Genomic DNA, 23,121 nt, shown 5'->3' on the forward strand with positions numbered 1-23,121 from the left:
GGTCTGGTCCAGAATCAATACGTAAACTCGTTTTCACACCCCAAGCAAGAGCTCGGGGTGTTTAATCAACTGTCGTCATATAACGTATACTTCCTTTTGATTTACGCCAGTATTCGCTTACTGCTGAGGACGAATTTCCTGACTTTGACATTGGTTAAGTTAAGTACGTATAGGTAGTAATAAGTATAGAACCATTAGTTAGGTAATAAGTAGTAGTATGTTGTAGTTTTCAGTATGTTTTTACCTTCGAAAAATTGAATACTTACTTTTGATTTTCAAGCCACGTAGCTACGCACTGGAAATGCCATGAACGATAGCCGGCCAGTAGAGTCGATGAGAAACACTGAGGCTGGTTTTCTAAGGCTAAAAAGAACACGGGTTGATTCCTTGCTCAGTTTGCCTTTAGTCTTTTGTTTTCACAAGGAATCGATCCGTGACCTTTTTAACCGTAGAAAACAAGCCTCAGCGTCTCTCATCAACTCCACCGGCTATCGTTCATGGCATTTCCAGTGCGTACATGGCTTGAAATTTAAAAGGAAGTATACGTTATATGACGAAAGTTGATTAAACACCCCGAGCTTTTGCTTGGGGTGTGAAAATGAGTTTACGTATTGATTCTGGACCAGACCCTATTTCGGAGTAGGCGCTTATAATCTCTAATCGATAAGCGCCGTTACGAAGAAAAAGCGGTCTGGCCACGCGAGACTACTCCACGTCTTCAGGCACAATATATGTTCAAAACTTAGGTTTATCCAATCAGTATGCATTTTTCACGTGCTGTGATGTAATGAGGGCGCTTATTTTGTCACGAGAACATGCACATGTATAGTTGCCATGGCGTTAGTATTATCACAAGAAAACCAGCCGCTTTTGCCGAGCCTACAACAGAAACAGCCGTGGATGAGGTAACTAATTTGAGTGTAACGTGAAATAGAGTCTAAAGCAGTTATAATTATACGGGCACTATGTGGAGTTTATGAAAGTTATAAACTCTCAGGCCGTTAGTAGCACCCTTGCTTCGCTTGTGCGCTACAGCCTGGGCCTTCGGGTTTATAAATTTCATAGACCCCACATTGTACCCATATAACTATTATATATGTTCCCTCCTTGTAATTCCTCCCTCTGTAATTTTCTCCCTGGGCTTAATCAGTAAACACTGCCTCCCCAATAGACCTTATTCACTGAATTAATTTCATAGCGCTTATAACCCGTTGCGAAGGAGTTGTCCGCCAATGTTCGCCATTTGCAGTGCCTAAACCATGGTAACATCACAATTCTTCGCCAAATTCGCCATTTGCAGTACCATAACTATGGTAACATGATAGCAACGGTCGTGCTCGCCCAGTTTTAGAACTCAAAATGGCGTCCAAAACACTATCGTCATGGTGAATGTGGACCCTTGTATGGCTTTGCGTGACATCAGAGGGCGCTTACTGTTCTAAACGAATAAGGTCTATAATAATAAAAAATAAAAAATCGAAGACCAAAAAAAGTCATTACATGCTGACAATGACAATAGCTACCCCTCACTATCCTTATTTATAAGCTTGCTATACTGCTCTTCTGAAGAATACTGTGACTGCTCTATTAGAGTATCTAGATCTGACTGCTCTGTTAGAGTATATCAATCTTTTAAACAGGTATTCAAGGGGCCTTTGATGGGGCCTCCTGGGGCCCCTGTCAGACTGGAGCCCAGGGCAAAATGCCTCAGTTGCTCCCCCCCTTCTGTGGGTGGCCCTGCAAGGGGAGTTGCAGCCCCTGTCAAAAAAAATTATGGAGGGGCTTAGCCCCCTTGAAATTATCTGTAGCTCTGATGGAGAACCTAGCTTAATAGCATCATTCGAGATACTCTAATAGAGCAGTCACAGTATTCTTTAAGGAGAAGTGTAGCAAGCTACATATGTAGTTATAAATAAGGAGATATAGTGTAGTTGGCAGAGGGCAACTGTTGCCAGCAGGTAAAATGAAGTTCAAAATCGTGTTCAAAATAATCTGAAGCACTTCCAAATAAGTTTCCATAACTTTCTTTGAAACCAGGCACACGTTCACAGCTGGCCGCAGGTGTTTGCCTGGCTTTCTATAATTGTTTTACAAAAAGTGTGTGTGCGCACGCGCGCGCGTGTGTGCATGCGTGAGGAGCATAGCCAAGTGACTAGCACCGGCCTGGTAATTGAAAGGTGCTGTTGATGTTGTTTCCTTGAGCAAGAAACTTCTAATCACATTGCTCCAGTCTACCCAGTTGTTTAGGTAGTGACCTGGTGTTAACTGGGGAAAACAGCCCACCTAGCTGTAACATCAGTGGTTACCTGGTGTTAACCCTGGGGAGCAAATGCCATCTGTCCATGAGTATGTGGTTGATAATGTATGGTATAGCCAAGGACGTGACCCTTAACAGTTACCAGTAATTCGCACAGTCTACTACTAGTGCAGTGCTTGAAAAAATGTTAGGACATAGTGTCTGAACAAAAGCATAGTTTTGTACAAACTTGTTCAAATGCCGAACAGATTTTGCCTTGAAACACTGTCAGGTCTGATATGTATTTTGTCTGGGTGAATTTTCTACCAATAGTGAGTATATCATGACTGACATTATGTCCGACCAAAATGTAACATGTTCAGACAAGCACCAATTGTGACCCAGTCTGGGAAACCAGTCTTATCACCTATTTAAAGGTATCGAAAATTCCGGTTTTAAGTATTCAGTGTGTTGTAGCTCGCCAATAGTTGAAGCTATGTGTACTGAATTTTTGCACATTTTACACCAATTCCTTACCTTCCACAGCATCCACTATAGTAGCCAACAACTAAGTTTCTTGCCATTTTAGATAGTTTTTAAACCGAGGTTGACTATCAGACGAGCTGCAAAATGGGTGGGAGCGGGGGGGGGGGGGGGGGGCCTGGAAGGCAGGAAAGATGGTGTTCAAAAATTGAAAAGGAAGGCATAGGGATGAATTAGGCCAAGTTTTGGGCCATTGAGGTCTCAAAATTGGCTAAAATGAAAGAAAATTCACAGCAGAGGTACTTATTCCACACAACAGAGCTGTACAGCCACATACAGCCATCCCCAGGCTGACCATGGGCTCCATTAAGGCCCCACACCACATGTACAGATCACCACTGGGCTTGGGAAAAGCAGCCAGCAAAACCAGACCACTCAAGTCTAGCTGATTTTGATTGTACGTGGAATTAGATAGTTTATTCATGTGGCTTTGTGTCCTGGGTGAAAAATTGAATCTGCTGACATGAGCGATAAGACCGGTTTTCTCAGACTGGGTCACAATTTTGGACAGATGTCTGACCATTATTTCAAGCAATGCTAGTGTAGTCATTACAGTTAAGTCATACTCTAGCTGCTTGATGTAAATTAGTTTTTAGTAGGATTTGTGCAAGCATGTGGCTTGGACAAGTGCTATTCACATGGTGCCATGGCCAAACTATTCACTTTCACACCTACTTGTTGATATCGTATATGATAACACAAATCTTCCGATCATCTGTAATACAACTGTATAGTAATGTCTGGTTTATGTACTCCAACTATTGCAGCTGTGTAGTTTAAGACATGACATGTGTGATAGTTTGATGTTTCACTGCATGCTCCATATGTACCGCATTATATGTACAGTTTAATGTGTATGTAATGTACCTTTGATATACCATTACATGCGCTCAGATCTATGACTTGTCTCAATATGATGGTCTGTATTCTGTTCACCCCGGCTGGAAGTTGTCCGAACGAACAGGCCCTTTCAGTTGTCTGGAGCTTAGTCTCAACTAACAGGATGAAGTAATACAATTTCCACTCGAGTATATACTATCCAATCACATGAATCACTCGCTGATCTCGCTGTCCGGCACTGAGTGGCTGAGTCAGCGTGTTCAGAGGAACAAGCCATCGAGTATCACTCCGTCTCAAATCTCTTTGTCGATTGTAGTCCAGGTGTTGACAAAAGTCAAAGTGACAACTCAGCAGCCCTAATGTTTCACCATAGATTTCACGTGCAACACTTGAAATTATAAGCGCCCTACTCTTTCAGCAGCATAAGTGCTTTCTAAAGGAAAGACAAGGCGCACAGGGCGTACAGCATGTAAACAAGTGGTGTACATGATGTATTTGTTGTAACAATGTATGTGTATGTACGAAGGTGCATGTGTGCATGTGTATGGACTTGCTTTGAGTCTACTGTGTACACATCAAGTGTATTCCTCATATGATACAATAACTCACCACCACTTCTCCCTCTCAGTGGCACATTAGCTGGCTCAGACACTGGTACTACAAGATGATACACATATTACATACATTTAAGCCCACTGCTACTACAATCAAAGGTAAGCTATGCACACTACTACAGGCCTATGTGCTTCCAATTTTGGCACAGTATGTACTTTAATAAGCTGTAACTAGCTAGCTGTGCTACAACAAAAAAAACTTAGCAAATTAGTATTTTTAATTTAAAAATGAAGTAGGGATCTATGCAATAAAAATTAGTGAAACAAGAGATGAATGATGGTATTACAGCATAGCTTGATGGGAAAGTCCGTACTTTGGCACATTAGCTAAAGTAGGGACTTTCCTACCGAGCTATGCTGTAATACCATCATTCATCTCTTGTTTCACTACTTTTTATTCCTACTTCAAATTAACATTTTTTTTTAAATACTAGTAAGTAAACTTCAAATTATAAAAGTATCCTTTGAAGCTTCGTAATGCACTCATAGTCTATGAAAGAATTACAAATAAACATCGTTGTCTTTATTGCAGCTGCTTATTGATCTTGCACGATTGATGCTCATCTCTTTGCAAGTGCCACGCCCACTTTTAAACCATTGCAGTTTAGCTTGCTACCATAGTTATAGCCTAAAACACCTTATAAAGTGATAGATATTGTAGGAAAACATCCGTTTGGCCATTAGTTGGTATTTACCTATGCATGATTGCAGTATAGCGGACACGCCCATTTGCAATTGATCGATTGCATCATTCAGTACTGTTGCTACACTGTATGCACTTTCCAAATGTTTATAAACTCATTAAATAGGATTAGAAAGATAAAACTTAAGAGGGATGCTAGCAAATACAAGAAAACTTGTAACTTGAAAGCTAACACCGAAGCTTCAAATGTTCGAACATTTTATTAGAGGCAAGTTTCAATATTCGTCCCAGTGCGTGTGTGTGTGTATCTGTGTTTATTCATACACACCCTTGTGAGCAATGCCATTGAGTAGTAAAAGCAGCCAGTACATTTGAGACCTGTATAAAAGCTTCCACACAGGTAAGCTGGTGGTTTCTTCTTGCTGGGTTAAAATACAGGTGTGGTAACTCTCTACAGAATTTCTGAATGGCCTTCCCATCTGGATGTAAGAGTATAGAATGGCCAAAAAGAAGGTAAGTTACCAGAAATAGCATATTCCTTCTGTTTAAAATGAGGGATGGGACATGTGCTATAATGAAAAGCAGTCTAGTGACTTTGTCTAGAAAATTTATGTAAAGAAACATTATAAACTAGCTATAAACAGTTGAGAAGATACTTCAAGTTACACTTAGCAATGTAATTAATGAATTATGAAGCATGTTACATTATGAATTAGATAATAGCTGTATGCATTATGAAAGTTAAAATCAATTAACTAAAGTGATATAGCCATTATTGATTAATTCTCTATTAAGGAATGGGTGCCTATAGGTTTTTAGAAGGGGCAATTGGAAACAATGGAAATGGAAAATGGAAATGGAAAATGGAAATGATCAAAACTAGTTATATATGTACGTATATCCTAGAGTAGTAAATATCTCACTATAGACCCTGCTATAGACCACCTTTTACATACAAAGACCACCTCTAAAGATAGCAGACATACTTTATAATTTAATTGATTAGACCACTTTATAGTCACCTTTTGTAAGACTACCTCTGTGCAATTACCACCTCTTTACATGGTAATATTTGATAAGCTTCAAACATGTATATTTCATGACTCATAGAAAGGGGTAAATGTCATCACCCATATTTTGGTCCACAAGTCTGTACCATCATTGCTTAGTTTGTACCGGATAAAATGTGGTACACAAAAATAGTCGATGCCCCCTACAACCTACTGTATCAAAGAAAAATGAAAGTCTTATAACTAGTCATAAGGAGATAATGACCTTAAGAACCCAGCCTTTTTAGCTGTTTTGATAAAGTAATGAAATAGATGTTCGAACCTTAGCTATTATGACAATGTGAAGAAGCGGTCTTTGTAAAGAAGGTGATCTTTACAAAAGGTGACCGTGTAGTGGTCTTATTAATTTATAAGGTCATTAATTATCCATCTTTGGGATCTAATTACAATGTGGAGGTGGTCTTTGTAAGCTTTTAGAAGTAGCACAACATTAAACTTGTTATTGCTGAATGCCTTGGCATGAAGCAAGGAATCTGGTTCTATTCGAGCCCAACTGTTAGTACCGACTGTGCATGTATGTCTGCAACGGAAAAGTTTGTACAGTCACTAAACATGTATTTTAAACTGGGAAATATAACTACCTTTTAGCCAAAGCTTACCTGTGTGGAAATATATATATATATATACAGGCTTTATTTATGCAACTTGATGAAAACATTTCAGGTTGATCTGAAGGCATTTTTGGGCTTGATTTTACCCAACAAATACTGTCATGTCATTGTGAAGGGAAATTGAGGCACATTTTTCGGTGATATTTTATCATGGGGCACGCCCAAATATCCATCATCCCTACTATACAGTACATTGTATACTAAAATAGAAGTCAAGGTTTCAAACAAGGACACCCAATAATTAGTACTGACATCGTGACTTACGTATTCATATGTTTACAACATGTTGCCTTACCAGGAGCCCATAAGCAATGCTTATGGTCTTACAACCAAACACAGAGCTTTGACAGAGCTTCTTGTTATTTTGAAATACTCTTTGTCTTACAAGAAGTTTGTTTGTGTCTTAGCTATGAAAGCCACACAAAATTTTGGGTGGGCTGTGATACAGTAATATATGTTGATTCTGAGGTGTTGGGGTTTGAATGGGTCGAACATTTCTTTGCAGTCACAAGATACACTGTATTTGATGACATGTCCAGTCTTGTAATAAGGTGCCAGGAGGTTTCACTGTACTAGGCATACTGTAACTTAGTAGCCTACCAACCAATGGAATTTTTAACATGAGTAACATGAATAACTGTTCTTACATCATCATATATACGGCAGACAATCCAACTATAGTGGTTTCTATAGAGCATTTTCAACACGTGATCTTCATTGCGTAATTTAAAGTTTCGCCTACGCGTCCACCATATTGGTGAACCACTGTACTGGTGAACCGTGTAATAGTTCGCTCATTGTATTGTGTTTACAGTATTCTTCTGGCGGTGTACTAGAAGTGGAAGAGAAGTACACCTCTGGCAATTCTTTACAAGGTTGATTAGTAACTGCACGAAGGGGCAGACTAAAAATAGAACCTCGACACGATTGAATAGAGCCGTTCAACAGGAAATTTCTCTTAAAGGCTATTCCGGGCAAGTTTTGTTACTCTGTTTGCTGTTGTTACTAAAGGTATTGGCTACTGGCTGGAGTACCACCTGGGATTTAACTCAGCAGATCCACTGTAGCTACGTTCGAGCTACTGAGTGTGAATGGTTCAGGCTCAGCCTGATTTTTAGTGAGATATGAGCTCTGTATGGCTTTGTAAATGTTAATATCATGATAGAAAATGCTTAGCTATGATGTTCTATGATTCTTTGGTCCATTGTATATGTAGCCAGCTGTCACCTAGAAATACTCGGTGCACATAATATTGCAATTGGGATTGCCGAAAGGAAGACTCTGGGAGGTGTCTTTCACAGATCTTGCAATCAATGCTATACTTTTAAGTATTACTGCTGTGGTGATGTGACTGAATATGTTAAAGTGTTGATGACTTATTACAATGGTCCTTCCTATATATGGCCATATCTGAACTGTAGAAATGATAGTTTTGTTAGAATAAGTGTGCATTCTATTAGACTAATTGAACAGTTCTGTACAGAAATGAATGAGCTTCAATTTCAGTTCAGTTATCTGAACACACTCTGGGTTCGGATAATAGATGGGTCACTATACTAATCGTCTCTACCCCTCAGACGTATACAAATGCAAAAACTTATGAAACCAAACATATACAATAATCATACACTAAATGCAAGAACTTTATGAAAAATATAATTTTGGGTGATCCACTTGAAGTGGTGAGTCTCAGTGGTGGTTAATACAATAAACCTTTCTGACATGATTGTCATAACTGTGGCTTATCCAGTGTACGTAGATGTGAGAAGTTAAGCTACATTCATGTAGTACTGATGGGACACATGGACAGACATGACAACATTTAATCAGAAGTGATCAATTCCCCTGATGTGTGTAAATTGCAGATACTGGTTTTCTGGTGAACAGTGCATGGAGTCCAAGAATATGGTTGTTTTTCTATAACAAAACAAATCTTACAAACGACACAAATGTGTGCCATCTGTTGTATATAGATTTTCTGGACATCTACTATCTAGTCTACTACTCTAATTTTGCATCTATATAGTTGATCATGACACTTGAGTTTGCATGCAGGTATGCAGAAGATCTTCATGCAACTCTGTTTGTGTGCAGCACTTGCCATGGAGAAACAACCTAGAAGATCATGTGAATCACAACTTATTACTACCGTAAACAACATTTCTAAATCTCTTGACTCTGGCTTTCAAATTGACATCATTTTTATAGATCTATCTAAGGCATTTGATAAAGTCCCCCATCACCGTTTATGTAACAAATTATCCTACTATGGTATTAGAGGGGAACTACTAACATGGCTACAAAACTTCCTCATCGGTAGGCATCAACAAGTAACTCTTGACGGTTCAACCAGTGAGTCACATGCAGTTAACTCGGGTGTCCCCCAAGGAACAATCTTAGCCCCTCTATTATTTTTATGTTATATTAATGACCTCCCATTATCAATCAATGCCAACATTGGTCTGTATGCTGACGATACCATACTTTATACTGTTATTCACTCTACATCCGACTGTTTATCACTTCAAAATGATCTCAACTCCTTATCACAATGGGGCACTAGACCTGGTATGTTTTTTAATCCTGATAAAAGTGTATTCATGAGAATCACTCGTAAACACAATCCGATCACGTACAACTACACCATTAATGACATCTCTATCCAAGAAGTTTCATCTACTAAATATTTAGGAGTTACAATCACCAATGACTTGTCTTGGTCCACACACATTACTAACATCACATCCAAAACTCTATCAGTCAAAGCATTCCTACAGAGAAATCTTAAGTCCTGCCCAACTCAAATCAAATTGAAATGTTATAATGCCATGATAAGACCAATCTTAGAATACGCCAATCCTGTCTGGTCCCCTCACATAAGAAGAGACATTGATAAGCTTGAACGAGTACAGAGGCAATCTGCCAGATTCATTATGGCTGACTTCTCGCGTTTCAGCAGCGTAACTAACATGCTCATTGACCTTAACATTCCCAGCTTAGAACACCGCAGACAAGTATCTAGTATCACCCTCCTCTACAAAATTGTTCATAATCTCATTGATATATCCCCAGTTGATTTAATCCCTGTCACTTCTAACACCAGAGGACATGATCAAAGATTTCATCATATCTATGCAAGGACCAATCAGTACAGTAATTCATTCTTCCCTAGATCAATTAGACTGTGGAATTCACTCCCACCTGACCTAATCCAACAACAATCATTACAAATTTTTAAGTACCAACTGAAATTATTATTACTTTCCCCTACCAATCAGTAATCCCATAATCAATCATATTGTAAAACATTTTGTATGCATGTTTCATATGTGCGTTAATCCTCAAACTGAGGCTGCACTTTTTTGGAAAATAAAATAAAAATAAACAACTATATTATCTGTAAATTGCCCAATACCACCAAGTCTCTAGTGATACCACCGTGGCATAGCTATCAAGAACAGAACACATGTGGCACTCAGTAAAATACGGCTTATTGAGATTTGCATTTGCTGGTCATATTTCAGCAGTCATAATTACAGTTGTCTCACTTTCATGTTAGTTGTGACAACCCAAGCCTATCCAACACCTAGTAAGCCATACTAAGTGCTGTACCTGGGTGTTGTTATTGCTGGACAGCAACCTAAAATGGGCACAGCATACAGGTATCAACATGACCACTGCAAAGGCAAATTCAGTAACAGGCCTTTTACAATGTAACATAGCAAAATGTCCGGTTTAACAGTTAGCTAAATGCTATTGTTATAATACATGTGTTTGTCCCATTCTTGAATATGCCTGTATACAGCCTGGTCTCCATACTATGAACAAAACATTTACAAACTAGAGATGGTGCAGAGAAGGTCAACAAGGACAACTACAATATAACTAGCTAGTGCCCAACCCCCCTTACGCGGAAATGTTGAACAGCATTACCCATCCCAGTCCTTTGACATTGAACCACTACACACTGGAATGATCACTCTTGTCAGGGATACCAAGAAACGGGTGTTTAACACGGAGAAATTCCCTCGAGATTCTTTCTAAAGAACGGCCTCTTTCAGTTCAGTCCCGGCACATTTCGTGCTTATTAATCACCCTCCTAGCCTTAAAGCACTGCCAAAGATGCAATTCTCTTCCACAGCAACCATGACTTCTCTCCACTGCCAGAAGAATACTGTAAACACACTATATTGAGCAAACCATTATACGGTTCACCAGTGCTTGGTTCACCAGTATGGCGGCCGCGTAGACGATATTTGAAGTTACGTAATGTAGATCACGTGTTGAAAATGCTCTATAGTGAAAGTGTTCTGGGTACATGTAGCAGTGGTGGTACCACTTGTTTTCCACATATCTAGTACAGGTTACTTGTTTATTTACACCTCTTCTTCTTTCTTTGTTGTTGTTTGTTGTAAATACTGTAGACTTTGTGTACACTTGACACACATGTATACGCTTGTACAAATGTACACATTCATGGAACTCTACATACACCACACATTTGTGCCACACTATACCATTACTCTTTATAGAAACAGTAGAAGTATACTGTTCAATTATGATGCTGAACAACCAGATGAGTTGACACTTCGTGTTGGCAATATCATTAAGAACTATGAGGTGGTTGAAGATGGATGGATGGAAGGTGAGATAAATGGCAAAAGAGGCATCTTCCCTGACAACTTTATGAAGGAAATGGAAGTTGCTCCACCAGGTATGAAATTATACCATGTTAGTTTTTGTAGTGTGTGGTTGATAATGTATGGCTATAGCCAAGGGATTATTATTTGTGACCCTTAACAGTAATTCGCACAGTCTAGTGCAGTACTTGAAATAAGCAGGCAGAAATGTTAGGACATAGTGTCTGAACAAAAGCATAGTTTTGTACAAACTTGTTCAAATGCCGAACAGATTTTGCCTTGAAACACTGTCAGGTCTGATATGCATTTTGTCTGGGTGAATTTTCTACCAATAGTGAGTATATCATGACTGACATTATGTCCGACCAAAATGTAAGACGTTTAGACAAACACCAATTTTGGACAGATGTCTGACCATTATTTCAAGCAGTGCTAGTGTAGTTAAGTCATACTCTAGCTGCTTGTAGATACTGGATGTAAGCTGGTACAGTACATGTGTTGTAGCTATGGCCGGACTACAGAGGGTTGGTTAGAATATATAATTCTATACTGATTGTAAGGGAGGGAATGGAAGTTTTGCACAACTACAAAGATTACTAGCTGTTAATTTCTTATTTCATCTACGGTACAGTAAATCAACAGGTGAGCATTAAAAGGAATATCACTGCTGGAAAAGCTGTACATGTGCCAACGATGCCGTATGACTTTTTAGAAGGATTTGTGCAAGCATGTGGCTTGGAGGAGTGATATGATGCCATGGCCAAACTATTCACTTTCACACAGACTTGCCAGTGTTGATATTGTATATGATAACACAAATCTACTGATTGTCTGTAATACAACTGTATAGTAATGTCTAGTTTATGTACTCCAACTGTTACAGCTGCGTAGTTTAAGAAATTTTAAGACATGACATGTGTGATAGTTTGATGTTTCACTGCATACTACCATATATACTGCAGTACATGTACAATTTAATGTGTATATAATGTACCTTTGATATACCATTACATGGCTTAAATGTATGTAATATATGTATCATCTTGCAATACCAATATCTGAGCCAGCCAATATGCTACTGATAGGGAGAATTGGTGGTGAGTTATTGTATCATTTGAGGAATACACGTACTTGATGTGTACACAGTAGACTCAAAGCAAGTCCATACACACACATGCACCTTACTAGTCTTGCCCCATGATAATTTTCCCATGCTGTCTCACAACACCTGAGTAGCACACAGGTGTCCCAATGCTGATTCACTGAGTAGGGATGTGACCATGCTAGCACAGCAGTTTCTTTGTGTATGTGTGTGCGTGTGCGTGTGTGTGTGTCTATGTTTGTTTGTATACACCCTTGTGAGCAATACCATTGAGTAGTAAAAGCAGCCAGTACATTTGAGACCTGTATAAAAGCTTCCACACAATTAAGCTGGTGGTTTCTTCTTGCTGGGTTAAAATACAGGTATGGTAACTCTCTACAGAGTTTCTGAATGGCCTTCCCATCTGGATGTAAGAGTATAAAATGGCCAAAAAGAAGGTAAGTTACCAGAAATAGCATATTCTTTCTGCTTAAAATGAGGGATGGGACATGTGCTATAATGAAAAGTAGTCTAGTAACTTTGTCTAGAAAATTTATACAAGGAAACATTATAAACTAGCTATAAACAGTTGAGAAGATACTTCAAGTTACACTTAGCAATGTAATTAATGAACTATTACATAATGAATTAGATAATAGCTGTATCATGAACCATGATAGTGGTTCATAATATAGATCAGGGCAGAAATTTTCAAAATTCTCTAATAGAACGCACGCTAAAAGCAGCCTTTCCAGCTTTGGATATGTTTCAAAAACCTTCCAGACCTTCCTCTATAGTGTTGTAAAGACTGACCTGGAAGTATAAAGCACAAGGGAAGTGGTTTTGGGAGTTACTAAAAATTTCCAAAATCGTCCCAAATCTCCATCTTCTTGTTTCACCCACAAGAAGTAGATATCAACACTAAAAATGTATGGCGTATTTTAAAATCATTCCTACCCAGGTATTAAAATCTTTGCTTTCTAAGGCAATTGCAAGATATAGAGCAAGTGTCATGGCTTTGAGATGCCGTTTACTTGTGAAGCCATAAAAGCAAAAGTATAGCAGTTTTAAAAATGCCATTTGAAGCAACACACGGGACTAAAACTCATCAAGATGTATTAAACTAAACGTTAAACATAAATGCTGCTTACTGAAATTTGTTTCTGAACCTTTTAGAGTTCTTCAACTCACATCAGTGAGGGGTGTGTGGCCTATAGGCCATCACTGAAATTACATTCCAGGTACTATCCTAAGGGTTGCTACAACCGTTTATCAGTCAAGAATCGACGTAGCAAGCCTTGTAACCTGTCAGAAATAGCGTAACCCTTCAAATCAAAAAGGAGGTGTGTCCCCTTTGTATGTGATCAAAACTTAAGGACAGCTCCAAGGCTTTGGGGGAAAGAATTTGCATAAGAAAGCAGTATAGCCTTCCAGTACTTATTTCTGTGAAATTATATTGCATGTGCTATTCTAATGTGTTTGCAATTACTTTTAATTAGCACCCTTGAAAAGATCACTGTGTAGATAGTTCAGCTATAAGAAGTCACCTTGCAGAGAGTTCAGCTACAAAGAAACCACCCTGTAGAGAATTCAGCTACAAATAAATCACCCTGTAGAAATATCAGCTGGAAGAAGTTACCTTGTAGAGAGTTCAGTTACAAAGAAACCACCATGTAGAGAGTTCAGCTACAAACAAGTGACCCTGTAGAGACATCAGCTAGAAGAAGTTACCTTGTAGAGAGTTCAGCTACAAAGAAACCATTCTGTAAAGAGCTCAGCTGCAAACAAATCACATGTACAGAATTCAGCTACAAACAAATCACCCCGTAGAGAGGTCAGCTAGAAGAAGTTACCTTGTAGAGAGTTCAGCTACAAACAAATCACCCTGTAGAGAGATCAGCTAGAAACAAGTCACCCTGTAGAGAGATCAGCTACATAGAAACCATCCTGTAGAGAGTTCAGCTACAAACAAGTTACCCTATAGAGAGATCAGCTAGAAAAAATCATCTTGTAGAGAGTTCAGCTACAAACAAATCACCCTGTAGAGAGTTCAATTACAAACAGATAACCCTATAGAGAGTTCAGTTAGTAATCATTCATCCTGCAGAGAGATCAGCTAGAAGGATCACCTTGTAGAGAGTTTAACTACAAACAAATCACCATACAGATAATTCAGCTACAAAAAGTCACCCTGTAGAGAGATCAGCTAGAAGAAGTTATCTTGTAGAAGGTTCAGCTACAAAGAAGCCATCATGTAAAGAGGTCAGCTGCAAACAAATTACCCTGTATAGAGATCAGCTAGAAGAAGTTACCTTGTAGAGAGTTCAGCTACAAAGACACCAACATGTAGAGAGTTCAGCTACAAACAAGTCACTCTGTAGAGAGTTCAGCTACTGTGTAAACAAGTTACCCTGTAAAGAGATCAGCTAGAAAAAAGGAAAGATCACCTAGAAACGAGTCACCCTGTAGAGAGATCACCTAGAAATAAATCACCTGTAGAGAGTTCATATACAAGCAAATCACCCTTTAGAGAGTTCAGCTACATTTCAAGTCACTTAGTAGTGCATACAAGTTATCTGTAGGGAATAATTGACATGTAATAAATATATGTATTATATATAATTTGTACATTTACTGATAAAATCAGAATTAGTTTAAATATTCAAAATCTTCTTTTTCTTTTTCCTGTGGTAAAGAAAAAAAAAAGATAGGTTAAAAAAGCCCCAAAGTAAGACATAGGCCAGCTTTGGGGTATACAATTTTATTTTTTTTAATTTATTAAAGCTTTACAGCACAAGTGCTGAAGGTCTGTAGGACACCTGGTCCTACAGCCTGCTCAAAGACATTAGACACTAAGACATTAGCTACTTAAGGTGTGTTTGAAAAGTTGCAGAAAGGAGAAAAAATCCATGACTGGACCTAGGTAGCCTCGAACCTGCAGCCATCCGATTTACAAATACAAAAAGAAATGAAGACTAATCCAAAACAATCAAGCTGTAAAAAAAGAGTGTGGCCCTTAAAAAGGCTATGTTGAAAAAAGATGTGAAATCCAAGGTGGCGGCCAAGAAATGGCTGTGATGGTAAGTTAATGGTAAAAATTTTAATAACGTGAATTTGTGCCAAGACCAAGTGGCACCGAGTTCACCTGAATTGTCGTTATTAAAATTTTTACCATTAACTTACCATCACAGCCATTTCCTGGCCGCCACCTTGGATTTCACATCTTTTTTCAACATAGCCTTTTTAAGGGCCGCACTCTTTTTTTACAGCTTGGCTGTTTTGGATTAGATTAGTACTAACATCATGACTTACATATTCACATGTTACGATGTGTTGCCTTACCAGGAGCCCATAAGCAATGCTTATGGTCTTACAACTGAATACAGAGCTTGACAGAGCTTCTTGTTATTTTGAAATACTATTGTCTTACAAGAAGTTTGCATAATGTAGTTTGTGTCTTAGCTATGATAGCCACACAAAAATTTGGGTGAGCTGTGATACAGCAATATGTAATATATGTTGATTCTGAGGTGTTGGGGTTTGAATGGGTCAAACATTTCTTTGCAGTCACAAGATACACTGTATTTGATGACATGTCCAGTCTTGTAATAAGGTGCCAGGAGGTTTCACTGTACTAGGCATACTGTAACTTAGTAGCCTACCAACCAATGGAATTTTTAACATGAGTAACATGAATAACTGTTCTTACATCATCATATATATGGCAGACAATCTACCTATAGTGGTTTCTATAGTGAAAGTGTTCTGGGTACATGTAGCAGTGGTGGTGCCACTTATTTTCCACATATCTAGTACAGGTTACTTGTTTATTTACACCTCTTCTTTCTTTGTTGTTATTTCTTGTAAATACTGTAGACTTTGTGTACACTTTAATAAAATGATACATATGTGTACGCTTGCACAAATGTACACATTCATGGAACTCTACACACACCACACTACTTATTTCCTGTGGTCTCATGTGTGATTCTTTTAGGTACTGCATGTAGACAATATTTTTATTTTTACTATTGACTTTTTTGTCATGAAATGCCATTAATTGTACTGCTACACAAATGTTCATATGAGTATGCATACATGTACACATATTACACACACACACACACACACACACACACACACACACACACACACACACACACACACACACACACACACACACACACACACACACACACACACACACACACACACACACACACACACACACACACACACACACACACACACACACAGAGCCATGTAAGGTATGTGTCACACTATACTATTATTTTATAGAAACAGTAGAAGTATACTGTTCAATTATGATGCTAAACAACCAGATGAGTTGACACTTCGTGTTGGCAACATCATTAAGAACTGTGAGGTGGTTGAAGATGGATGGATGGAAGGTGAGATAAATGGCAAAAGAGGCATCTTCCCTGACAACTTTGTGAAGGAAGTGGAAGTTGCTCCACCAGGTATGAAATTATACCATGTTAGTTTTTGTAGTGTGTGGTTGATAATGTATGGCTATAGCCAAGGGATTATTATTTGTGACCCTTAACAATAATTCGCACAGTCTAGTGCAGTACTTGAAATAAGCAGGCAGAAATGTTAGGACATCGTGTCTGAACAAAAAAAAGCATATTTTTGTACAAACTTGTGCCTTGAAACACTGTCAAGTCTGATATACATTTTGTCTGAGTATATCATGACTGACATTATGTCCAACCAAAATGTAAGACGTTCAGACAAACACCAATTTTGGACACTGAGATATCTGACCATTATTTCAAGCAGTGCTAGTGTAGTCATTGCAGTTAAGTCATACTCTAGCTGCTTGTAGATACTGGATGTAAACTAGTGCAGTACATGTGTTGTAGCTATGGCCGGGCTACAGAGGGTTGGTTAGAATATATGATTGTGAGGGGAATGGAGGTTTTGCACAACTACAAAGATAACTAGCTGTTAATTTCTTATTGCATCTACGGTACAGTAAATCAACAGGTAGGCATTAAAAGGAATATCACCACCGGAAAAGCTGTACATATGCCAACGATGCCGTATGACTTTTTAGAAGGATTGTGCAAGCATGTGGCTTGGGCAAGTAACATGATGCCATGGCCAGACTATTCACTTTCGCACAGACTTGTTGATATCGTATATGATAACACAAATCTACCGATCATCTGTAATACAACTGTATAGTAATGTCTGGTTTATGTACTCCAACTGTTGTAGCTGTGTAGTTTAAGAAATTTTAAGACTTTACATTTTTGATGTTTCACTGAATGCTACCATACAGTATATACTGCAGTACATCTATAATTTAATGTGTATGTAATGTACCTTTGATATACCATTACATGGCTTAAATGTATTGTATCATCTTGCAGTACCAGTATCTGAGCCAGCTAATATGCTACTGAGAGGGAGAATTGGTGGTGAGTTGTTGTATCATTTGAGGAATACACTTGATGTGTACACAGTAGACTCAAAACAAGTCCATGCACACACACGCGCGTGCACGTGCACGCACACACCTACATACATACATACACATACATTGTTACAACACGTACATCATGTACACCACTTGTTTACATGCTACATAGAAATTTTAATTATTTAATGGTTTACTCTCCAGGCAGCAATATGCTACGCAAAGCTAAGGCCCAGTTCAGTTATTATCCAGAAGCTGAAGATGAACTAGAGCTAGCAGTTGGTGATGAAGTGATCATATTAGGTGTAGTAGAAGATGGCTGGTGGAAGGGTAGGATTGGGAACAAGGAAGGAGTCTTCCCTAGCAACTTTGTTAAGGAAATTCATGAAATGAATGAGCCCACACCACTGCCTGCTGCAGCTCCAACTGAACAACAACCACCAAGTACAGGTATGTGTGTGTGTGTGTGTTTGTAGTGATTGTGTTTTTGTCATCCTCATGGTGGACCTGACAACACACCACATGTCTGGTGCTGGGTGTAGCTCCATGTATGACTAGCTATAGACAGTGATACACAATCCCAATAAGTGGGCTGGCTCATGAAAGAAGCTGGGCTGCTGCAGGACTTTCCACATTGTTAAGCAAATTTATTTATTTCACACATCATTCAATCTGGACAGATACTCATTGTAGCAGCAGCAGTAGCAGCAGCAGCAGCAGCAGCAGCAGCAGCAGCAGCAGCAGCAGCAGCAGCAGCAGCAGCAGCAGCAGCAGCAGCAGCAGCAGCAGCAGCAGCAGCAGCAGCAGCAGCAGCAGCAGCAGCAGCAGCAGCAGCAGCAGCAGCAGCAGCAGCAGCAGCAGCAGCAGCAGCAGCAGCAGCAGCAGCAGCAGCAGCAGCAGCAGCAGCAACAGCAGCGGGGAAACTTTTGCGGGTTTTGACAAAGCCACACAATCTGCAAAAGTTTCGGCCATCAAAACTTTCCCCCTATATGGTACAACCTTTGAATTTTTTGTTGCCTATTATCCTTGGTAATTTCGAAAGGTATGGTCTCATGGCCTCAGAGGTGGCTATATATGCAATTGTTTAGGAGAATAGACTTTTCAGTTCTTGAAAGGGAAGATATTGGCTAGTAATATATTAGTGATGTTTTGTGCATGTGAAAAAATGAAAAAATGGAGCTAAGAAAGTCTATTAAGTCAGAAACTGGAAATCTTGAACTAAGGAGTTTGTGGCAAATTTCATGCTTTCATCATTATTATCTGTGGAGGAAACATGTAAAATCACATGTGATAGGCACATGTGAATACACATGTGATAGAATGTCTGCTACATAGAGTTTCATGCCTTTTGTGTAACAAAGTACATGTCCATGGTTTGAAGAGCATCAGAGCATCTACTGTACTTTTGGAGATACACTGTGCAGTGCTTCCAGCATTAACGTACAGGAACCTGTATTGTACTCTGGACTTTAGACTAGTGTGGAATGTGGTAGATATTAAATTTGTGCACTCAGCTTGTTAGAGGCATAAGAAAAGGGAAGCAAGCCTCAAACCAGTACAGTGCTCCCTCGATTATCCAAACACTTGATTATCCAAACATTCAATTATCCGAACAGCAGAAACGATTGTTCTATTAGAGGATTTTGTCATAAGGTGTGCATTCTATTAGAGTAATTGAACAGGGCTCTGTATAAATTAATGTGGTTTGATTATGATATATCATGGTACCAAGGGGGTCGGTTAGTCAAGAGAGCACTGTACTTATATAGCTGTAGTGTTGAAATAGTGTACATCAGGTATGAATATAAAATATCCTTCATTGTTGTCAGTGCTGTATTTTGCTCAGGCCTTTAGTTTGTACACCTGCCTCATCTGGTAGTAGAGCCATCTTAATGTCTTCAACTTATAAGAATCTGCTCTTTCATTTCTTTTCTAAAGCCTTGTGAACTAATTTGATGCAAAAGAGCATCCTGGTAAAATATTATTGACCGGCAAATGCAGTACTGTTAGTATCATGAATGTTTGTATTTACCCACCAATACATAATGACCAGAAACTAGCTGAGGAGGTGAAGTGAGGTACTGATAATCAGAACTTCACTATATTAATTATAAAGAGATATAATATTTATGCACTTGTCAATTTCATGCCCCACCCCCCATCCCCGGGCGTCCCCACACCCCAAGTGGGGATTTGACATTGCTTCTTGTCCCCACCCCTGGGGCAATTGACAGTTCTCCAATTCACTGACCGATTTTCGGTAGTTGCATTTCTAAACAATTAAATCGTACTCACTATGATTTTGCTAGCTACAGGTGTATACCAGGTTAATTATTAGTCGCATGCATGAAATATGCGTGGTGTTGTCAAATCCCCTATTAGGGGGGTGGGGACATAGTGGGGATTTGACGGCCGATTTTGCCCCAGTAGTGGGGAATTTGACACCACGATTTGTCAAATCCCCTGTATTCCCCCACCACCCCCGGGTGGGGGGGTGGGGCATGAAATTGACAAGTGCATTAAGTACACGAAGATGTGTACTTATGTAGCTACATGTGTAATACCAATAGTTAATAGTAGTGGGGAGGGAGAGTATCCAACGCTCAATAGACATGTATAAAATGAGCGCATAGAACGAATGGCTTGGCCAGACGTGTTAACAAAATCAAAGAGTAAAAAGCCTTTAAATTTACGAGGCCGCCGAAAGTAATTGATAGCTACACCGAATCGATATCAAGTCAGCTTGAAGTCTATATTATTATTATTATCAAGTCTACCAGTTGGGCACTGCGGGAGGGTTTGCACAGAAGGCAGAGCCTGTACGAGGTGCTTCACTAGTCTCGCGTGGCCAGACCGCTTTTTTCCGTATATTAGGTGGGGAAAAAAGGGTCTGGTGCAACTCCAATAGCTGTTTACTTCTGAGCCGTCCCCACATTCCGGGGACGCTAATTGAATAACATTGGTCACAAAGGAGGTGCCATGACGTCAGTAAGTTAACTAGAGATCTGTTTATCCTTTAAACGAATCTTAATTTGCTCTGATGTCTCTTTTATAGCGTCTTGAAAGTTAATCCTCATCGTGTAACAAGACTCACAACCGGAGCAGGAGTGTAGGAATACTTCATAGTTTTACGGACGTCATGGCACCTCCTTTGTGACCAATGTTATTCAATTAGTGTCCCCGGAATGTGGGGACGGCTCAGAAGTAAACAGCTATTGGAGTTGCACCAGACCCTTTTTTCCCCACCCAATATACGGAAAAAAGCGGTCTGGCCATGCGAGACTAGTGCTTCACCACTAGCCCAGGGAACCTAAGTGAAAATCGTTAAGTTTAGTATCCCTAAAGTAAAGTGGGACAAATGCTGAAAAAAAGCCAACCCCAGCATGACTTCGATCTGCAGGCGGCACCCGGATACAGTGGGGTCTATTCTACGGAACGGAACAGAACGGAATGATGGACTAAACCACGGAACGGAACGCTTTCTTCAATTGAAGCTTGCAACTTACCATTGCTGAAACTGCCCTTACAAGTTATCAGTGGCACCTCCAGTGGGTGATTAAACATAAGATAAAAAGAATTAAAGGATCGATTGTGGGTTCTTGTTGGTTGTCATTAGTAACGAAGTATTAATTGTGGGATGAGCTGTATCAGTGATGTTCATCCATGGTTCATCTACGGATATATCAAGAAGGGCACTTTATGTGAGCTGTTTTGTTTATTTTGACGTTGGAAAACAGTCTGGGCTGGCTTTTCAAGTCATAAGTCAGTGTACAAATAAAGCAAGCAGGAACTGTGACTAGTAACAGGAAAGAGCCAGCTGAATTAAAACTTGAAGAATTTTGTGCAGTGTGTGAGGAGCAAATATTTTGGCAGACCGCAAGGAGGCTATATTCTGCAAACATCACTGAAGTGTATATATGCATGAAGTTATTAGCAGCCGGTGCAGCGGACTAATGCTGTGTTCAATAGTGAGCTGATTTTTTCTGTTACACAAATTCAAAGATGTGTCTGACTGCTAGCCTTGAATCAGGCTAAATGCCAAAACTCCAAGATCAACCAAATCTCAATTATAAGATTTCTATACATGTGAAACCATGCCCATAGCCACCAGGCAAATGTGATTTGGACCAAGATGCGTGTGTAATTTCAATGTATCTAGTCAGACCTTAAATGGAACTCTCACATTAATTACATACCACCTAAGAATCCTAGGATTTCTTAAGTGTAACATTTCACATGCTTCACTTCAAACAAAATAGGTTAATTTTGTTCATCTATTTTCAAGTGATTCCCAGTCCAGCTGATCCATGAAATTACAGTGGGATCACATGTGTTTGTTATAGTGCGGTGTTGGATCTACTCTAGAGTTGAGATTTCAAGGTAGACTGCCAATGTACTGACACTGTTGTAGCATATTTAAGTGGAGGACAAATGAATACAGTATTGCTAGATTATTTATGTATACAAATTTTTCATAATGAAATTGATATCCCATTTTGATTTGTACCTCCACTTTGCAACATATTCAAAAACAAGAAGTTACCACCCTTTTAATCTTCAACCACTGTCATTAATTAACCAAGATCTCACCAGTCTTTGTTTTTTCCATCTATAATTTTGCTTTGGAGCAATAAATATCTAAAGACTCTAATTCATATTAAGTATTTAAATCTGTAATTCACTTCATTGTAGTTGTACTAATTTTATTGATTTGTCTGTATGTTTTCTTCATTTTCCTTTGAAGTTGTACAGTATAGGTAAACAAAGATAAATTTTCTCTCCCATCTTATTCTAGGATTTCTATTGACTAAGAAAAATTTAATTATTTGTAGCTATATATACAGGCTCAAAATTGAGAAAATATAAAGAAAGTGAATTGATATTATATACAGTCAGTTTGCTTTTGGATAATGTCTCCAACCGCAACAAAAATTTGATGAATCCATGCATCTCATCACTGGTCGTCTGAGCATTCTGAAAGTGATACCTCCCTCAATCAACCATATATGTGACTGGATCTACGAAAACCGTTCTTATCGCCCAAGACAGGAAGTTTGATTTTTTCACACAAACACAAAGCTTAATGAATGCACTATCAAGTTTCACTGCCACAGTCGACCAGAGTAAAGTGGTCTGCTTTAGCTGGCTGCTTTTCTAGAGCACAGTGGCGAGCCGTACGAGTGGTCTGGGGTCTTGATGGAGCTCTGGCCAACCAGGAGATGGCTGTGTGTGGCTGTACAGCTCTGTGGTGTTGGACAATGACCTGTGCTGTAAATTTCCTTTCATTTTAGCCAGTTCTGAGCCCTGAATGGCCTATAACTTGGCCTAATTCATCCCAGCACGTCTCTTTTCAATTTTTGAACACCATCTTGCCCGCCTTCCAGGGCCCCCGCCTCC

General features: G+C 39.2%; 1 protein-coding gene across 1 annotated transcript; it reads left to right on the forward strand.

Annotated features, from left to right (window-relative positions):
• Nucleotides 1–834: 834 nt before the first annotated feature.
• LOC136239857 (CD2-associated protein-like) lies at nucleotides 835–22,124 on the forward strand. The gene is made up of 7 exons (XM_066030607.1): nucleotides 835–905; nucleotides 11,090–11,271; nucleotides 11,330–11,381; nucleotides 16,578–16,759; nucleotides 17,678–17,725; nucleotides 17,929–18,174; nucleotides 22,090–22,124. Exons 1-7 carry the CDS (start codon nucleotides 835–837, stop codon nucleotides 22,122–22,124), a joined length of 816 nt encoding a protein of 271 aa, XP_065886679.1.
• The last annotated feature ends 997 nt before the right edge of the window (nucleotides 22,125–23,121 follow it).

Source organism: Dysidea avara, chromosome 12 (assembly GCF_963678975.1).
Source record: "Dysidea avara chromosome 12, odDysAvar1.4, whole genome shotgun sequence".
Lineage (NCBI taxonomy): Eukaryota > Metazoa > Porifera > Demospongiae > Dictyoceratida > Dysideidae > Dysidea > Dysidea avara.

Coding starts and splice junctions, on each gene's coding strand:
- LOC136239857 (XM_066030607.1), top strand. CDS start 835: ATGGCGTTAGTATTATCACAAGAAAACCAGCCGCTTTTGCCGAGCCTA. Junction 906..11,089: donor CAGAAACAGCCGTGGATGAG/GTAACTAATTTG, acceptor TACTCTTTATAG/AAACAGTAGAAGTATACTGT. Junction 11,382..16,577: donor AATTCGCACAGTCTAGTGCA/GTACTTGAAATA, acceptor ATTATTTTATAG/AAACAGTAGAAGTATACTGT.